At 43.4% G+C, this 15,002-nt stretch overlaps 1 protein-coding gene across 1 annotated transcript in view; it reads left to right on the top strand.

The window, feature by feature from the left end:
* Nucleotides 1–15,002, top strand: part of LOC145335827 (solute carrier family 26 member 6-like) — a 121,125-nt gene that overhangs the window by 33,262 nt on the left and 72,861 nt on the right. Inside the window, 1 exon segment of the mRNA XM_080181556.1 lies at nt 5,557–5,739. Within this exon segment, the coding sequence (XP_080037682.1) occupies nt 5,557–5,739 (183 nt within the window).

Genomic DNA, 15,002 nt, shown 5'->3' with positions numbered 1-15,002 from the left:
GAGGCTAAATAAACTGGGTCTGTACTCGTCGGAATTTAGAAGGATGAGGAGGGATCTTATAGAGACATATAAGATAATGAATGGGATGGATAGGATAGAGGTAGAGAGATTCTTCCAGCTCAGAAAGGATAGCAGGGCTAGAGGGCACAGCCTCAAGATAAGGAGGGGGGGGTGCAGTTTAGATCAGAGTTGAGGAGGAACTTCTTCACTCAAAGGGTGGTGAATCTCTGGAATTCTCTGCCCGTTGAAGTGGTGGAGACTACCTTGCTAAATATATTTAAGTCACGGGTAGATAGGTTTTTGACAGACAAGGGAATTAAGGGTTATGGGGAGAAAGCGGGAAAGTGGAACTGATCCACTTCAGATCCGCCATGATCTTATTGAATGGCGGGGCAGGCTTGAACGGCTAGATGGCCTACTCCTGCTCCTATTTCTTATGTTATGTTCTTACGTGTATTGTCTCCAGCTGGGACAGTTAGTGAGATTTTGCAAGCCCAGGCACGTCGTGGGGAATACAGGCAGTGTGACATGAACCCACAATCCTGGTTGAGGCCATCCTCAAGTGTGTGGAACTTGGCTATCAGTCTCTGCTCAGTGACTCTGCGCTGTGGTGTGTCCTGAAGGCCGCCTTAGAGAACGCTTACCTGAAGATCAGAGGCCAAATGCCTGTGACTGCTGAAGTGTTCCCCAGAATGAAGGGAACAGCCTTGCTTGGTGATTGTCGAGCAGTGATCATTCATCTGTTGTCTCCCCAATATACCATGCCTTAGGACATCCTTTCCTGCAGCGTATCAGGTAGACAACATTGGCCGAGTTGCAAGTGTATGTACCGTGTACCTGAATGTATGTACCGAAAGCTAGTGGCTTTTGCTACCAAATAAACCTGTTGGACTTTACCCTGGTGTTGTGAGACTTCTTACTGTGTTTACTCCAGTCCAACGCCAGCATCTCCACATCTTTGTGCCTTACCAGTGGGATAGTAAGCAACAGATTAGTTGTGAAGAGCAGAGATGACTGTTCAGAAGCTTGGGTTATCTAACTTTCCTTCTCCACAATGACTTCAAAAGGGATTTCACCCAGACTTGAAAACTGACTTTGGTTTTAGGACTAATAATGTCTAAGTTATTAGTGATTGAAAGGGGTGCCATCTATGTTGGGGGTCTGGCAATGGGAAATCATTGTCTCAGCGGATCCACAGACTCTGCTAGCAAGGTTACCTTAACAAATGTAAACTATCTCCCTGCAATTTCCTTTCTAATTGGTCTGAACAGTCCCAGGTATGATGGGAGTCTGTTAATGGCTTTCTATGGTTAACAAGGTATGCCATTCCAAAAACTGAAAAAATAATTACTCTGTCCTTGAAACTCTTTGGGAATAGCCCCCAGACAGAAGGCCAACTCTGTGATCAGGTGACTTATGGCAACCATCTTAATCTTCTACATTCAGCAGAAAAAGACCAGTTTTAAAAAGAAATAAGGATAACGTTTTTAATTTCTCCATGTCACAAGAACCCAACAATCACTAAAGGTGCTTCTATGATTTTCCCTATTATTTTGTAGACCTTATAAACTGTAACGTTTAGTTCCAAGTTCTAACAATTTTCCTACCCCAGTGCTTGATGGCCAAATAAAGTACGTTCATAATGTGGCCAAAAAGATTGATTATGAAGCAGCAACTTCTTCCAATGTATGACTATGGCAGGCATAGTAAGTAGTGTCACAACACTAGGTTAAAGTCCAACAGGTTTATTTGGCAGCACGAGCTTTTGGAGTGCTGCTCCTTCATCCCATTGAAGTCCCTACCATTATTATCTAAAGTTCCAGACTACAACTCGCATGTAAAAGTGTCCATGTGGGACTTTCCGGCTGCGCTCACCCCCAGGCTGGAAATTCCAGCCTGAAGTCCATGGATCTTTGCACGGTCAGTCCCGGCCCATTATGATTCCCCTGACAGGTGGGATGGGAAAATTCTGTCCTACGTTTACACAGCAACGCAGACTTCCTGAGTGAACTATGACACAATTCTTTTTTTACTTTTCTCTTTATCTGCTGCAATCTTTTCTCTTTCATTTGTTTTTGAACTATTATTAATACTGCCTTTTCCACCTGAACTTTCCACCCTATCGTTTAAAATTGTTAGTAAACTGTTGTATGTATCCTTTCCACGAGGACTCTGATCCCAGCTTGCTTCAGGTGAAGTCATTCCAAAGATTTTCTTCCGACCTGTCCCAATCCTGGTGCTGGTGTCCCATGAATTGGATCCCAATTTCACACCTGCAGGCAGGTGTTTGCCGAGTTAACCTGCATATCCAGAAGCCAATTTCCACATGGATTGTGAAATGATCCAGAGATTCTAACCTTTGAGATTCCTGATCTTTAATTTAGCCCCTAGTTCTTGTTGCTCTCCAGACAGAATCCTGACCAACCCCACGTTGCTGTTCTCAACATGGGTCACAAGTGGAACGTTCCCCCTGTCTCTCCCATATCTTGTCAAACAGTTTTGAGATGTTTTTCACTCTGGAACCAATCAGACACTACACCACATGGACATTTAGAGTCAGCTTAAAAGCTGTTGAATGTCTCTCTTAGGATCAAATTCCCTACAACGACCCCACATTACCCTCCCTCTCCTCCTGCTGGCTTTGAACAGCTTCTTGCTCTCTGGTACATTGGTCACATTCAGGCTGTCATAGAAATGTAGAAAATAGAAACATGAGTAGGCTATTTGAGCCTGCTCTGCCATTCATTTTGATCATGGCTGATCATCAAATTCAAAATCCTAATCCTGGCTTCCCTCCACATACGAAGTTCATTTATTGGTCACAAGTAGGCTTACATTAACACTGTAGTGAAGTTACTGTGAAAATCTGTTGGTGCCACACTCCGGTGCTTGTTCAGGTACACTGAGGGAGAACTTAGCATGGCCAGTGTACCTAACCCACTCACCTTTGGAGTGTGGGAGGAACTGGAGCACCCGGAGGAAACCCACACAGACACAGGGAGAACATGCAAACTCCACACAGACAGTGGCCCAAGCCATGAATCGAACTCAGGTCCTTGGAGTTGTGAGGCAGTAGTGCTAACCACTGTGCCACCATGCTGCCTCTTGATATCCTTTGATCCCTTTAGCCCCAAGACTTATATCTAATTTAATAATCTTTTGCTTTGTCCTCTCAGGTAGCAAATTTTTTTTTCCAAAAATATACCTTATTCGTAAAAATCTCAAATAAACTATTGCAAATGTACAGGGCTTTGAGCTGCAGACAATGCAGAATCAAGACATTTTTACAGAACTGTACAAATTACACTGACTACATTTCAATACTTAAAACTATAACCATGCCTCAATATTTACAGACTTGTACTAATTACAATGATTACGTTTCAATACTTAAAACTATATACATGCCTCAATAAATTACTGTGTGCCGTTATTGCTCAGATTGGCACACAGTTACGCAGGTCGAGGGTATTCTGCAGTTCCCGGGCCCTCGGTCTGCCTCCGTTAAAAGGCCTTACAGCGTGGCCTTTCCCCATTGTGCCATTGCGGCGGCTGCCCCAAGCTTCAGCGCGTCCCTCAGCACGTAGTCCTGGACCTTGGAATGTGCCAGTCTGCAACGCTCGGTCGAGAACAGTTCTTTCAGCTGGAAGATCAGCAAGTTTCGGGCGGACCAAAGTGCGTCCTTCACCGAGTTGATGACCCGCCAGCAGCAGTTGATATTTGTCTCGATGTGCGTCCCCGGAAACAGCCCGTAGAGCACAGAGTCCTGCGTCACCGAGCTGCTCGGGACGAACCTCGACAAATACCACTGCATCTCACTCCAGACCTTCTTTGCAAAGGCACATTCCACAAGGAGGTGTGCGACCGTCTCATCAGCCCCGCAGCCACTTCGAGGGCAGCAGATAGCAAATACTGCACCTGTTAAAAAGGATCAATTTTTGCAGATCCTTAGTCCTCGTCTTACTGCATTCCCCTTATGTTGCACAATGTCACGTTAACCTGAATCTGTACCTTGCTATGACATCTGATCACAGTCTGGCGCAAACAGGGTATAGATACTGCTATCCCTGTTTTTATGACGGAGTCTCTCCAACTCCAGCTCAATGATTCTGAGCTGGAGAGATTTGAAATGGAGGCAGATCCTGTTCACTTTGGACAGTCTCGCTGCCCACAGGCTGCCACCAACTAGAATCCAGACACACAAACTGCTCTAACATAAAAGCAAAAATACTGCAGATGTTGGAACCTGAAACAAAAACAGAAAATGCTGGGAAATCTCAGCAGCTCCGACAGCATCTGTGGGGAGAAAATAGAGCCAATGTTTTGAGTCAGGAGATCCTTCCTCAGGACAGCTCTGACAAAGGGTCACCCAGACGCAAAATGTTAATGCTGTTCTCCCTCCACAGAAGCTGTCAGCCACACTAGCTGCTCTGTCAGTTTGCAGACTGTATCATTTACATCTACTTCTTAGTTTCTGAAGTCTCTGTTTCTTTTTTCTGCACATTAACTTGCACTGAAAACTAAAGCACCGTACAAAGACTTTAAGAATTTACTGCCTCAAGCTATCAAGAACCATCACAACTGTTGGAGACAAACACATTCTTCCCCCGCTGCAATAGATTCTGAATTGCACCAAATATTTGTGACGTGCTGTGTTCTGCAGTCACTTTTCTCACTACTCCAGTCACCTACAGTGAACAGAAGAAGATTTTTCTGGAAACTGCAAACAGTGGAAAACTTCCTCCTGGGTTCACGAGGTCACTCGTGTCTGATCAGACACGCTGACCGGTATTTTACTATCTCGGTCAGGTGAGGCTTGTAAAATCCAACCCGAAACAGAGAATTCCATCCTGCGAACTTCGCCCACCCTGATTCCAGGGCCGGCGAGGTGGTAAAATTCTGGCCACTGTGTGTGACACTTTGTGGTGACGTAGAGCGGTATATGGGGGGGCGACAAGCACCCCAATGCCAGTCGCCTCGATCATGCATCGACTGCCTTTGAATAATGGACACCCCTCTTTCTCTGCCACCCTCCCAACCCAGAAGCAATTCTGGGCTTCTCACGTGACGAGTGTCCTGGGCGAATAGCACCTGTGATGGGATGGGGCAATTTAAGTGGCCATCAGTTGCCAACTTAAGGGCCTCAGTTTGTGGTGTGGCTTACACAAGCCTTCTGAGGGCAGAGGAGGCCAGATGGTGAGGAACTCACTCTCTACCCTACTGTCCAATCTATTGTCTGCCCACCATCAGACCCACTTTGGAAGAAGGCACTAAATTCGGCCTACAATCACCAACAATCAATCCAAACCAGAAATAGCTCTTCTTGGCATCATAGAAAGTCACTTAGAAGAATTTTCTTTCCACCGCAGTGGATGATTTAACAAGAATGAATTTGTGCCAGGAAATAAACAATGACAGGAATGTTTGTATGAGGTAAGAGGTAAACACTGCCATTTTCATTACAGCATTTGGTTTGCTGAGTGTGCTGTTTACTTTATCTTTTGGGTTTTATTTGTCCCAGTTTTTATTCTGCTCTTTCATATCTTCTCGGTTAAGGTCAGACCAGGAAATTTCAATGATTACCACTCTGGAAGATGAAGCAGATTCCAAGCCCCGACTGCGGAAACCTGACTATCATGTGGACCGGCCGATTATGGATGAGGACTGTTTGGAGACGGTGGCAGGAAGGACTGAAAAGAACGAGGTTTCATTAAAAGATAAAGTGAAGGAAAGTCTGAGGTAAGCAGTTGGATTTTTACTGTTAAGAGCATGTCCAATTGTAGTTGGTTGAGAAAACTGAGCTGAACAATCCTTTCTGAATTAAAAGTTCCACAGAGCAGACAACTCACTACGAGTCATCACTTTGTAGACATTCCCACGACTAGGCAGCAATGGCACAGTGGTTAGCACTGCTGCCTCATAGCACCAGTGACCCAGGTTCAATTCTAGCCTCAGGTCCCTGCCTGTTTGAACGTTCTCCCTGTGTCTGTATGGGTTTCCTCCGGGTGCTCTGGTTTCCTCCCACAGTAAAAAGTCTGACAACACCAGGTTTTAGTCCAACCGATTTATTTGATAGTAACGCACAAGCTTTCGGGTTAGTCCCTTCGTCAGGTGAATGGAGAGTTCTGGCCTCAGACAGAGCATATAAAGCACAGACTGTTTACAGATTACTGATTAGAATGCGAATCTTTACACCTAACCTGCTGTTCAAGTCTTGAAGTGGCCGACAATGTGAGCGGAAGGAGCACTGATCACAGGTTAAAGAGATGTGTATTGTCTCCAGACAGTACAGTGAGTGAGGTTTTGCAAACCCAGGCAAGTGTTGGGGGTTACAGATAGTGCGACATGAACCCAAGATCCTTGTTGAGACCGTCCTCATGTGTGTGGAACTTGGCTATCAGTCTCTGCTCAGCGACTCTGCGCTGTCGTGTGCCGTGAAGGCCGCCTTGGAGAATGCTTACCCGAAGGTCAGAGGCTGAATGCCCGTGACCACTGAAGTGTTCGCCAACAGGAAGGGACTGAGCAGAGACTGATAGCCAAGTTCCACACACATGAGGGCGGTCTCAACAGGGATCTTGGGTTCATGTCGCACTATCTGTAACCCCCAACACTTGCCTGGGTTTGCAAAACCTCACTCACTGTACTGTCTGGAGACAATACACATCCCTTTAACCTGTGATCAGTGCTCCTTCCACTCACATTGTTGGCCACTTCAAGACTTGAACAGCAGGTTAGGTGTAAAGATTCGCATTCTAATCAGTAATCTGTAAACAGTCTGTGCTTTATATGCTCTGTCTGAGGCCAGAACTCTCCATTCACCTGACAAAGGGACTAACCCGAAAGCTTGTGCTTTTACTATCAAATAAATCGGTTGGACTAAAACCTGGTGTTGTCAGACTTTTTACTGTGTTTACCCTAGTCCAACGCCGGCACATCCACATCATTCCTCCCACAGTCCAAAGACGCAGGTTAGGTTGATTGGCTATGTTAAATTGCCCCTTAGTGTTAGGGGGAAAAGCAGTTGTAATGTGGGGTTATGGGGATAGGACCTATGTTAGGTTTGCAGTTGGTGCAAGCTTGATGGGCCAAATGGTCTGTAGGGATCTTGCACTGTAGGGATTCTTCTACGATTTCTTTGGCAGGTCCTTGTTTTTAAAGAAAGAGTGAATTTCACTGAATGAAATGTAGTATTTCATTCTACAACATGAATATTCCTCAGCCTCATTGAGCATAATTAAAAAGGATGAAAGACCTGCATTAATCTAGAGACTTTCACAATGCCGGGAGTTCTTAAAGCACTTTGTAACCAATGAAATACTCTTTGAAGTGTAGTTACAGTTGTAATGTAGGAAACGCAGCAGTCAATTTACACACAGCAGACTCCCACAAATGCAATGTGATCATGTCGTATATCTCAGTCATGTTGGTTGAGCATAGAAACATAGAACATTACAGCTCATTACAGGCCCTTCGGCCCTCAATGTTGTGCCGAGCTATATCCAATCCCAAGATAAAACTGTCCCACTCCCTATAATTCTGGTGTGCTCCATGTGTCTATCCAATAACCGCTTGAAAGTTCCTAAAATGTTCGACTCCACTATCACAGCAGGCAGTCTATTCCGCACCCCAACCACTCTCTGAGCGAAGAACCTATCTTGGACATCCCAGCTATATCTCCCACCGTGAACCTTACAGTTTTACCCCCGAGTAACAGCTGCATCCACCTGAGGAAATAGTCTCTGCACATCCACTCTATCAATCCCCCTCATCATCTTATAAACCTCTATTAAGTCACCTCTCATCCTCGTCCACTCTAAAGAGAAAAGCCCCAGCTCCCTCAACCTTTTCTCATAAGACCTACCCTCCAAACCAGGCAGCATCCTGGCAAATCTCCTCTGCACTCTCTCCAATGCTTTCACATTCTTCTTATAGTGAGGTGACCAGAACAGAACACAATATTCCAAATGTGGTCTCACCAATGTCCAGTATAGCTGTAGCATAACCCCATGGCTCTTAAACTCAAACCCCCTGTTAATAAACGCTAACACACTATAAGCCTTCTTGACGGCTGTATCCATTTGAGTGGCAACCTTCAGAGATCTATAGATATGAACCTCAAGATCTCTCTGTTCCTCCACATTCCTCAGAACCCTGCCGTTGACCCTGTAATCCACATTCAAGTTTGTCCTACCAAAATGAATCACCTCGCACTTGCCAGGGTTAAACTCCATCTGCCACTTTTCGGCCCAGCTCTGCATCCTATCAATGTCTCTTTGCAGCCTGCAAGAGCCCTCCTCCTCATCCACTACTCCACCAATCTTGGTGTCATCAGTAAATTTACTAATCCACCCTTCAGCCCCCTCTTCCAAGTCATTGATAAAAATTACAAATAGCAGAGGACCCAGCACTGACCCCTGTTGTACACCGCTGGTAACTGGCCTCCAGTCTAAAAATTTTCCTTCCACAACCACCCTCTGCCTTCTATGAGATAGCCAGTTATTTATCCAATCAGCCAAATTTCCTTCTATTCCACACCTCCTTATCTTCTTCATGACCCTACCATGGGGAACCTTATCAAACGCCTTACTAAAATCCATGTATTTTAGTCAACTGCTCTACCTTCGTCCACACACTTAGTTACCTCCTCAAAGAATTCAATCAAATTTGTGAGGCAAGAAATAATTTGTTGAGGAATAAATATTGTCCTAAGGGGGTCAGTTACCGTCCCTAATTGGATGGTAACCCTGGCAACCACCTCTTGATTGGCTGCCACCAGCAATATGTCGTCTTGGATCGTGTTGGCAACTAAAGCATGTTTGGTTTATAGAATCATAGAATCCTACAGTGCAGAAGGAGGCCATTCGGCCCATCAAATCTGCATCAACCACAATCCCACCCAGGCGCTATCCCTATAACCCCATGCACTTACCTTAGCCAATCCCCCTGACACTAAGGAGCAATTTAGCATGGCCAATCCACCAAACCTGCACATCTTTGGATTGTGGGAGAAAACTAGAGCACTGGAGGAAACCCACGCAAACATGGGGAGAATGTACAAACCCCCACACAGACACCCAGTGCTGGAATTGAACTCGGGTCTCTGGCACCATGAGGCAGTCATACTAACCATTGTACCATCGTGCCATGCGTAATGAGGGTTGTCAGACACATTGCTATTTAGGGAAGACAGTCAACTAAGGATCGTTCGGGTAAAGATCTCATTACACTATTATGAGAGGTTGGAATGTTACCAGTGTTCCACTCAGATTTCATCCTCATCAGCACCACAAAAACAGATTAATCAGTTATTTATCTTATTGCTCTTTGTGAAATCTTGGATGTGCATGTGATGCATGTCTATAAAACGGTGATTACACTTTAAAACACTGTCATTAGTTGGCAGCGGAGTGCTCCAGGACTTCTTGAGGAAGTGAACAGTGCTTTATAAATGGGTGTGCTTTTTTTTCTTTGAGACAGTAAAACACAAATGCTGGAAAACTGTCTGTTGTGGGAATGTACAGGAGATTGACTGATTAACTCCCTCTGCATCTCAAGCATTTCTGCTTTAATTGTAGAAAAATCCACTTCAGTTTGAGTGAATACAGTTGTGGAATCAGTCTGGACTGTATCTGAATCTGTACCTGCACAAGATCTGTGTTTGGTATTGCATGAAACCAATGAAAACAGATTACTTTTTTTAAAAAAAATCTCGCTGCTAAGTAATTATCAGAGTTGCAAGTCCAAAGTGACTGAGAAGAATGTAAAAACAATAAGCAATAGGTTAGGTTCCTGGCTCCAGCCTCAAGAATATTTCAAGTACTAAAGCTCTTTTGTGAACCAGTGATTCTTTCTTGTGATTTATGGATCAGTTTCTGAATGCAACCCTGCTGCCTTTTCAATAGGGAATGTTTGACGGGACAGGGAACTAAAAAAATAAATTATTTCCTTTTCAAAGGTTAGTTCCACTGAGGCAAACTGAGCACCATGTGAAAATATTTTGCATTCCTAAGGGTTAATGTGCCCATAATTCATCACACTGGCACAGTGGGCATGTCACTGCCTCTAATAATTCAGAGGTGCAGGCTAATGCTTGGGAGACATGGGTTCAAGTCCCATCATGGCAATTTAACTTCAAATAAAATCTGGAATTGGAAGTTAATATCAGTAATGCAGGCTGTAAAACTATCAGTGGTTGCTGTAAAAGCTCATTGGGTTCACTAAAGTTCTTTAGGGAAGGAAAGCCACAATGTTGGCCTGGTCTGAATGTTCATGTTGGTTAATCTTGCATTATAATTTTCAGTCGGTTCTATGGAATTGTTAAAAAGGATATAGTAACATTGTATTCCTTGGAGTTTGGAAGAGTGAGCATGATCTTATTCAAACATATAAATATGTTTAGATATAAACATATTTAGATAAATGCGAGGTGATGCATTTTGGTAGATTGAACCAGGGCAGGACTTGCTCAGTTCATGATAGGGCGTTGGGGAGAGTTACAGAGCAAAGAGATCTAGGGGTACAGGTTCATAGCTCCTTGAAAGTGGAATCACAGGTGGACAGAGTGGTGAAGAAGGCATTCAGCATGCTTGGTTTCATTGGTCAAGAAAATGAATACAGGAGTTGGGATGGTTGTTGAAGTTGTACAAGACATTGGTAAGGTCATACTTGTGTACAGTTCTGGTCATCCTATTATAGAAAGGATGTTATTAAACTAGAAAGAGTGCAGAAGAGATTTAATGGAATGCTACCGGGGACTTGATGGTTTGGCTTATAAGGAGAGGTTGGTAAGACTCGGACTTTTTTCTGCGCAAAGATATTTTGGCCTTGGAGGGAGTGCAGAGGAGGTTTACTAGGCTGATACCGGAGTTGAGGGGGTTGAGCTATGGGGAGAGGCTGAATAAACTGGGCTTGTACTCGTTAGAGTTTAGAAGAATGAGGGGAGATCTCATTGAGACTTATAAGATGATGAATGGGATGGATAGGATAGAGGTGGAGAGACTCTTCCCGCTCAAAAAAGACAGTAGGACTAGGGGGCACAGCCTCAAGACAAAAGGGGGGCGGTTTAGAACGGAGTTGAGGAGGAACTTCTTCACTCAAAGGGTGGTGAATCTCTGGAATTCTCTGCCCGTTGAAGTGGTGGAGGCTGCCTCGCTAAATATTTTTAAGACGCGGGTTGATGGGTTTTTGATAAGAGAGGGGATTAAGGGTTATGGGGAGAGGGCGGGAAAGTGGAACTGAGCAGCGACAGATCAGCCATGATCTTATTGAATGGCGGGGCAGGCTCGAAGGACTGGATGGCCTACTCCTGCTCCTATTTCTTATGTTCTTATGTTCTTATGTAGACCCTTATACGACACCTATTTCCAATACAACCAATGTGGACAAGTTACAAATGACAACACACATGCCTATAAAGAAAAGGAGTGAGATCGTTTTTAGCTCTGAACAAATTAAAAGGTCAAGGATATGATGGCTAATTTTAAACCAGAGGGTGCAAAGGTACTGCCTGCTATCTCCAATGGATAATATAGATGAAATTAAATAAGTGGTTATCAAAAGGTTGCCATACAAACTGATTTTTAGTGTTATAAACTTGAATGACTAATCAGATATATTTCTCACTTGGCAGCAGAGAAGTAAAATCAAATTAATAATTGATTACTCAGGTCTTTATATCTTTTCTTCCCCATTTTTGGCATTGCAGCCTCTCATTCAATCAGTTTTATCCTTGCCTTATTGAAATAAGCCAGCACTAACTTTTAACATCAAAGAACAAAGAACAAAGAAAGGTACAGCTCAGGAAGAGGCCCTTCAATCTCCAAGTTCGTGCCCATCATGATGCCCTAATAATCTACAAATAAATCCTTCTGCTCTTACTCAGTCCGTATCCCTCCATTCCCTCCCTATTCATGTACCCATCCAGATGCCTCTTAAATGTTAATGTATTGCCTCCACCGCCTCCTTTGGCAGCACGTTCCAAGCACCCACCACTCTCTGCGTGAAAAACCTCCCACGCACATCTCCCTTAAACTTTCTTCCCTCTCACCTTAAACCTGTGCCCCCTTCTCACAGTTAAATTTTCAACACATGTGCCTGAGATCATCGGGAAAAGGGTCCAGTCCAGTGAAAGATTAATTGAAAAAAAAACAAAGGCGTCGTTTATCTCGTTGTCATTTGTTGGGGATTTTTTTGGCCGGTATAGATGTCATGTTTGTCCACATAACAATAATTATTGTGCTTCACAAAGTACTTTTTAAATATATAGTTAAGAGGGGAATAAGAAGAAACAAATAGTGCAAGTGTGGAATTGTGAATTATGTCAAATAGAAAAAGATAATTTAGGGAATCCAGTGACCAAAGCACAAGACAATGATCACTGTTCTCAGCTTAAATGCTAAACCTAAATGCTAGAATTTTTCCAAAGGATTAAATTCATCTTTTACATAAGAACATATGAACTAGGAGCAGGAGTAGGCAATTTAGCCCCTTGCACTTGTTCTGCCATATAACATGATCATGGCTTTTCTCATATTAATGTTTGGTTGCATTTTCATGTCAATATCTAACATTGCAAATATTCGCAGAAACATTTAGGAAATCCTACTTGTCTGTCACAATCTTTGGCCAGTATTTGGTGCCTCGAAGCAGAATTTTTAAAGTGTTCTCCTAATTCTGTTACCATTTCATATTTTAGAATCATACAATCCCTACAGTGCAGAAGGAGGCTGTTCAGCTCATCGAGCCTGCGCTGATAACAATCCCACCCAGACTCTATCCCTATAACCCCACATATTTACACTGCCAGCCCCTCTGACATTAAGGGGCAATTTAGCATGGCCAATCAACCTAACCCACACATCTTTGGGCTGTGGGAGGAAACCAGAGCACCCGGGGGAAACCCATGCAGACACTGGGAGGACGTGCAAACTCCACAGAGACAGTGACCCGAGCCAGGAATTGGACCCAGGTTCCTAGCACTGTGAGGCAACAGTGCTAGCCAGTGGCCACTGTGCTGCCCCACTTAATTTTGTTAACAGATTGAGGGACAATGATAGGGCACATTTTTTTTAAAACTTCTGTTGTTACGTTTTATTAATGATTCTCTCAAATGGGTAGTAAAGTATTCACTTTTTCCCCCTCATCTCATTGCACACAATTGAAGATATCCCAGAGGGACAGAATGTAAATGGTAGAAATCCTTGCCAGGAACATAGACTAAACATTTTCACTCAGTCTCAGACAATACCACTTTCTAACTGACTGTTTGAACCTCCACCACAAGAGCAAGGAGTAACTTTTCCTTCATCTTTTGTTAATAATTACTGACTCAATCCTCCTCATAGAATTCCCTAAGTGATTAATGGAGGCCTCAACCTTTTGTACGTCATTCTGTATTGTGAAAGCTGCCATGCACGTGTCCTTACCTGACATCAGAATTCACCATGCAGAGAATCACCATGGAGAATTCTAACTGGTAGAGAAGTTATATAGGACTATATGTCCTATAGCTGCTTAGAATTCAATAACGATGTTAAGGAGGAAGAACACGGTTTTGAATATGCTGCCATCACTGAGGTCTCAAACAAATATCAAAGATAGAACTTCACAAGTTACTGCTCCAACAGCAAATAATCAGTAACAATGCAATGTCAACAATTCATGTTATCATGAGGTAGGAATTTATTTCAGTTGGTTTGACATTCTACACTGGTCACTCAGTAAGATGTAGAATTGACGTATTGGATCAAATGCCACTGACCGAGACATAATCTATTTCTGTTCTTAACTGTTTAGGGGTTAAATCATCTATCTGGATATCCCATTAACTTAGAACACTGCACAAGCACCCAGGGATAAATGGATCATTTTGTCACATATATTAGTATACAATGAAAAGTATTGTTTCTTGTGTGCTAAGGAAAGGCATACTGTTCATAGAGAAGGAAGCGTGACAGTGCAGAATGTAGTGTTACAGTCATATCAAGGGCGTAGAGAAAGATCAACTTAGTGTGACACAGGTGCATTTAAAAGTCTGATGGCAGCAGGGAAGAAGCTGTTCGTGAGTTAGTTGGTATGTGACGTGATTTTCAGGTTGGACAACTGTAACTAATAGACTGCCACAGGGATCACTGTGGGCTTCAACTATTTAAATCTGTATTAATGATTTGAGTGAAGAGATAGAGCTAAACTTTCTTTCAAAAGCAAAAGTGGACAGGAACTCAAATTGTGAGGAGGACACCAAGGGCTGGATTTTCATCTTAAACTCAGGAAACTCAGAACTCAGGTTGGGCCTTTTACAATATTTCCTTCATTTATAGGAACAGAGGAGTTAGAGACAGAAGTAGGCAAATTCAGCACTTCGATCCTACTCTGCCATTCAATCTGATTTGATTTGATTTATCATTGTCATGGGTATTTGTGTATAGTGAAAAGTGTTGCTTCTTGTGCGCTATACAGATAAAGCATACTGTACATAGAGAAGGAAAGGAGACAGTGCAGAACATAGTGTTACAATCATAGCTAAGGTGTATAGAAAGATCAACTTAGTGCAACGTAAGTCCATTCCAAAGTCCGATGGCAGCAGGAAGAAGCTGTACTTGAATCGGTTGGTACATGACCTCAGACTTTTGTACCTTTTTCCCAATGGAAGAAGGTGTAAGAGAAAATGTCCGGGGTGCATGGGATCCTTAATTATGCTGGCTGCTTTTCCAGGAAGTTTAGACAAAGTCAATGGATGGGAGGTTGGTTTGCGTGATGGATTGGGCTACGTTCATGTCCTTTTATAATTTCTTGATCATGGCTAATCTCACTCTGGTCTCAAATCTACCTCCCCATCTGTTCCCCACATCCCTTATCCTTTTCTTTATTAGAAATATATCTATCTCCTTCTTGAAACCATTCAATGGTTCAGACTCCACTGTGCTATGGGGCATGAGTTCCACATGTTCACCACCCTCTGCAAGAAGTAGTTCCTCCTCATCTCAGTTTTAAATCTACCGTCT

The sequence above is a fragment of the Carcharhinus amblyrhynchos genome, chromosome 3 (genome assembly GCF_965287045.1).
Source record: "Carcharhinus amblyrhynchos chromosome 3, sCarAmb.v2.hapA, whole genome shotgun sequence".
Lineage (NCBI taxonomy): Eukaryota > Metazoa > Chordata > Chondrichthyes > Carcharhiniformes > Carcharhinidae > Carcharhinus > Carcharhinus amblyrhynchos.
Note: the sequence above shows the minus strand (reverse complement) of the source record. Positions and strands in the feature narration are given on the sequence as shown.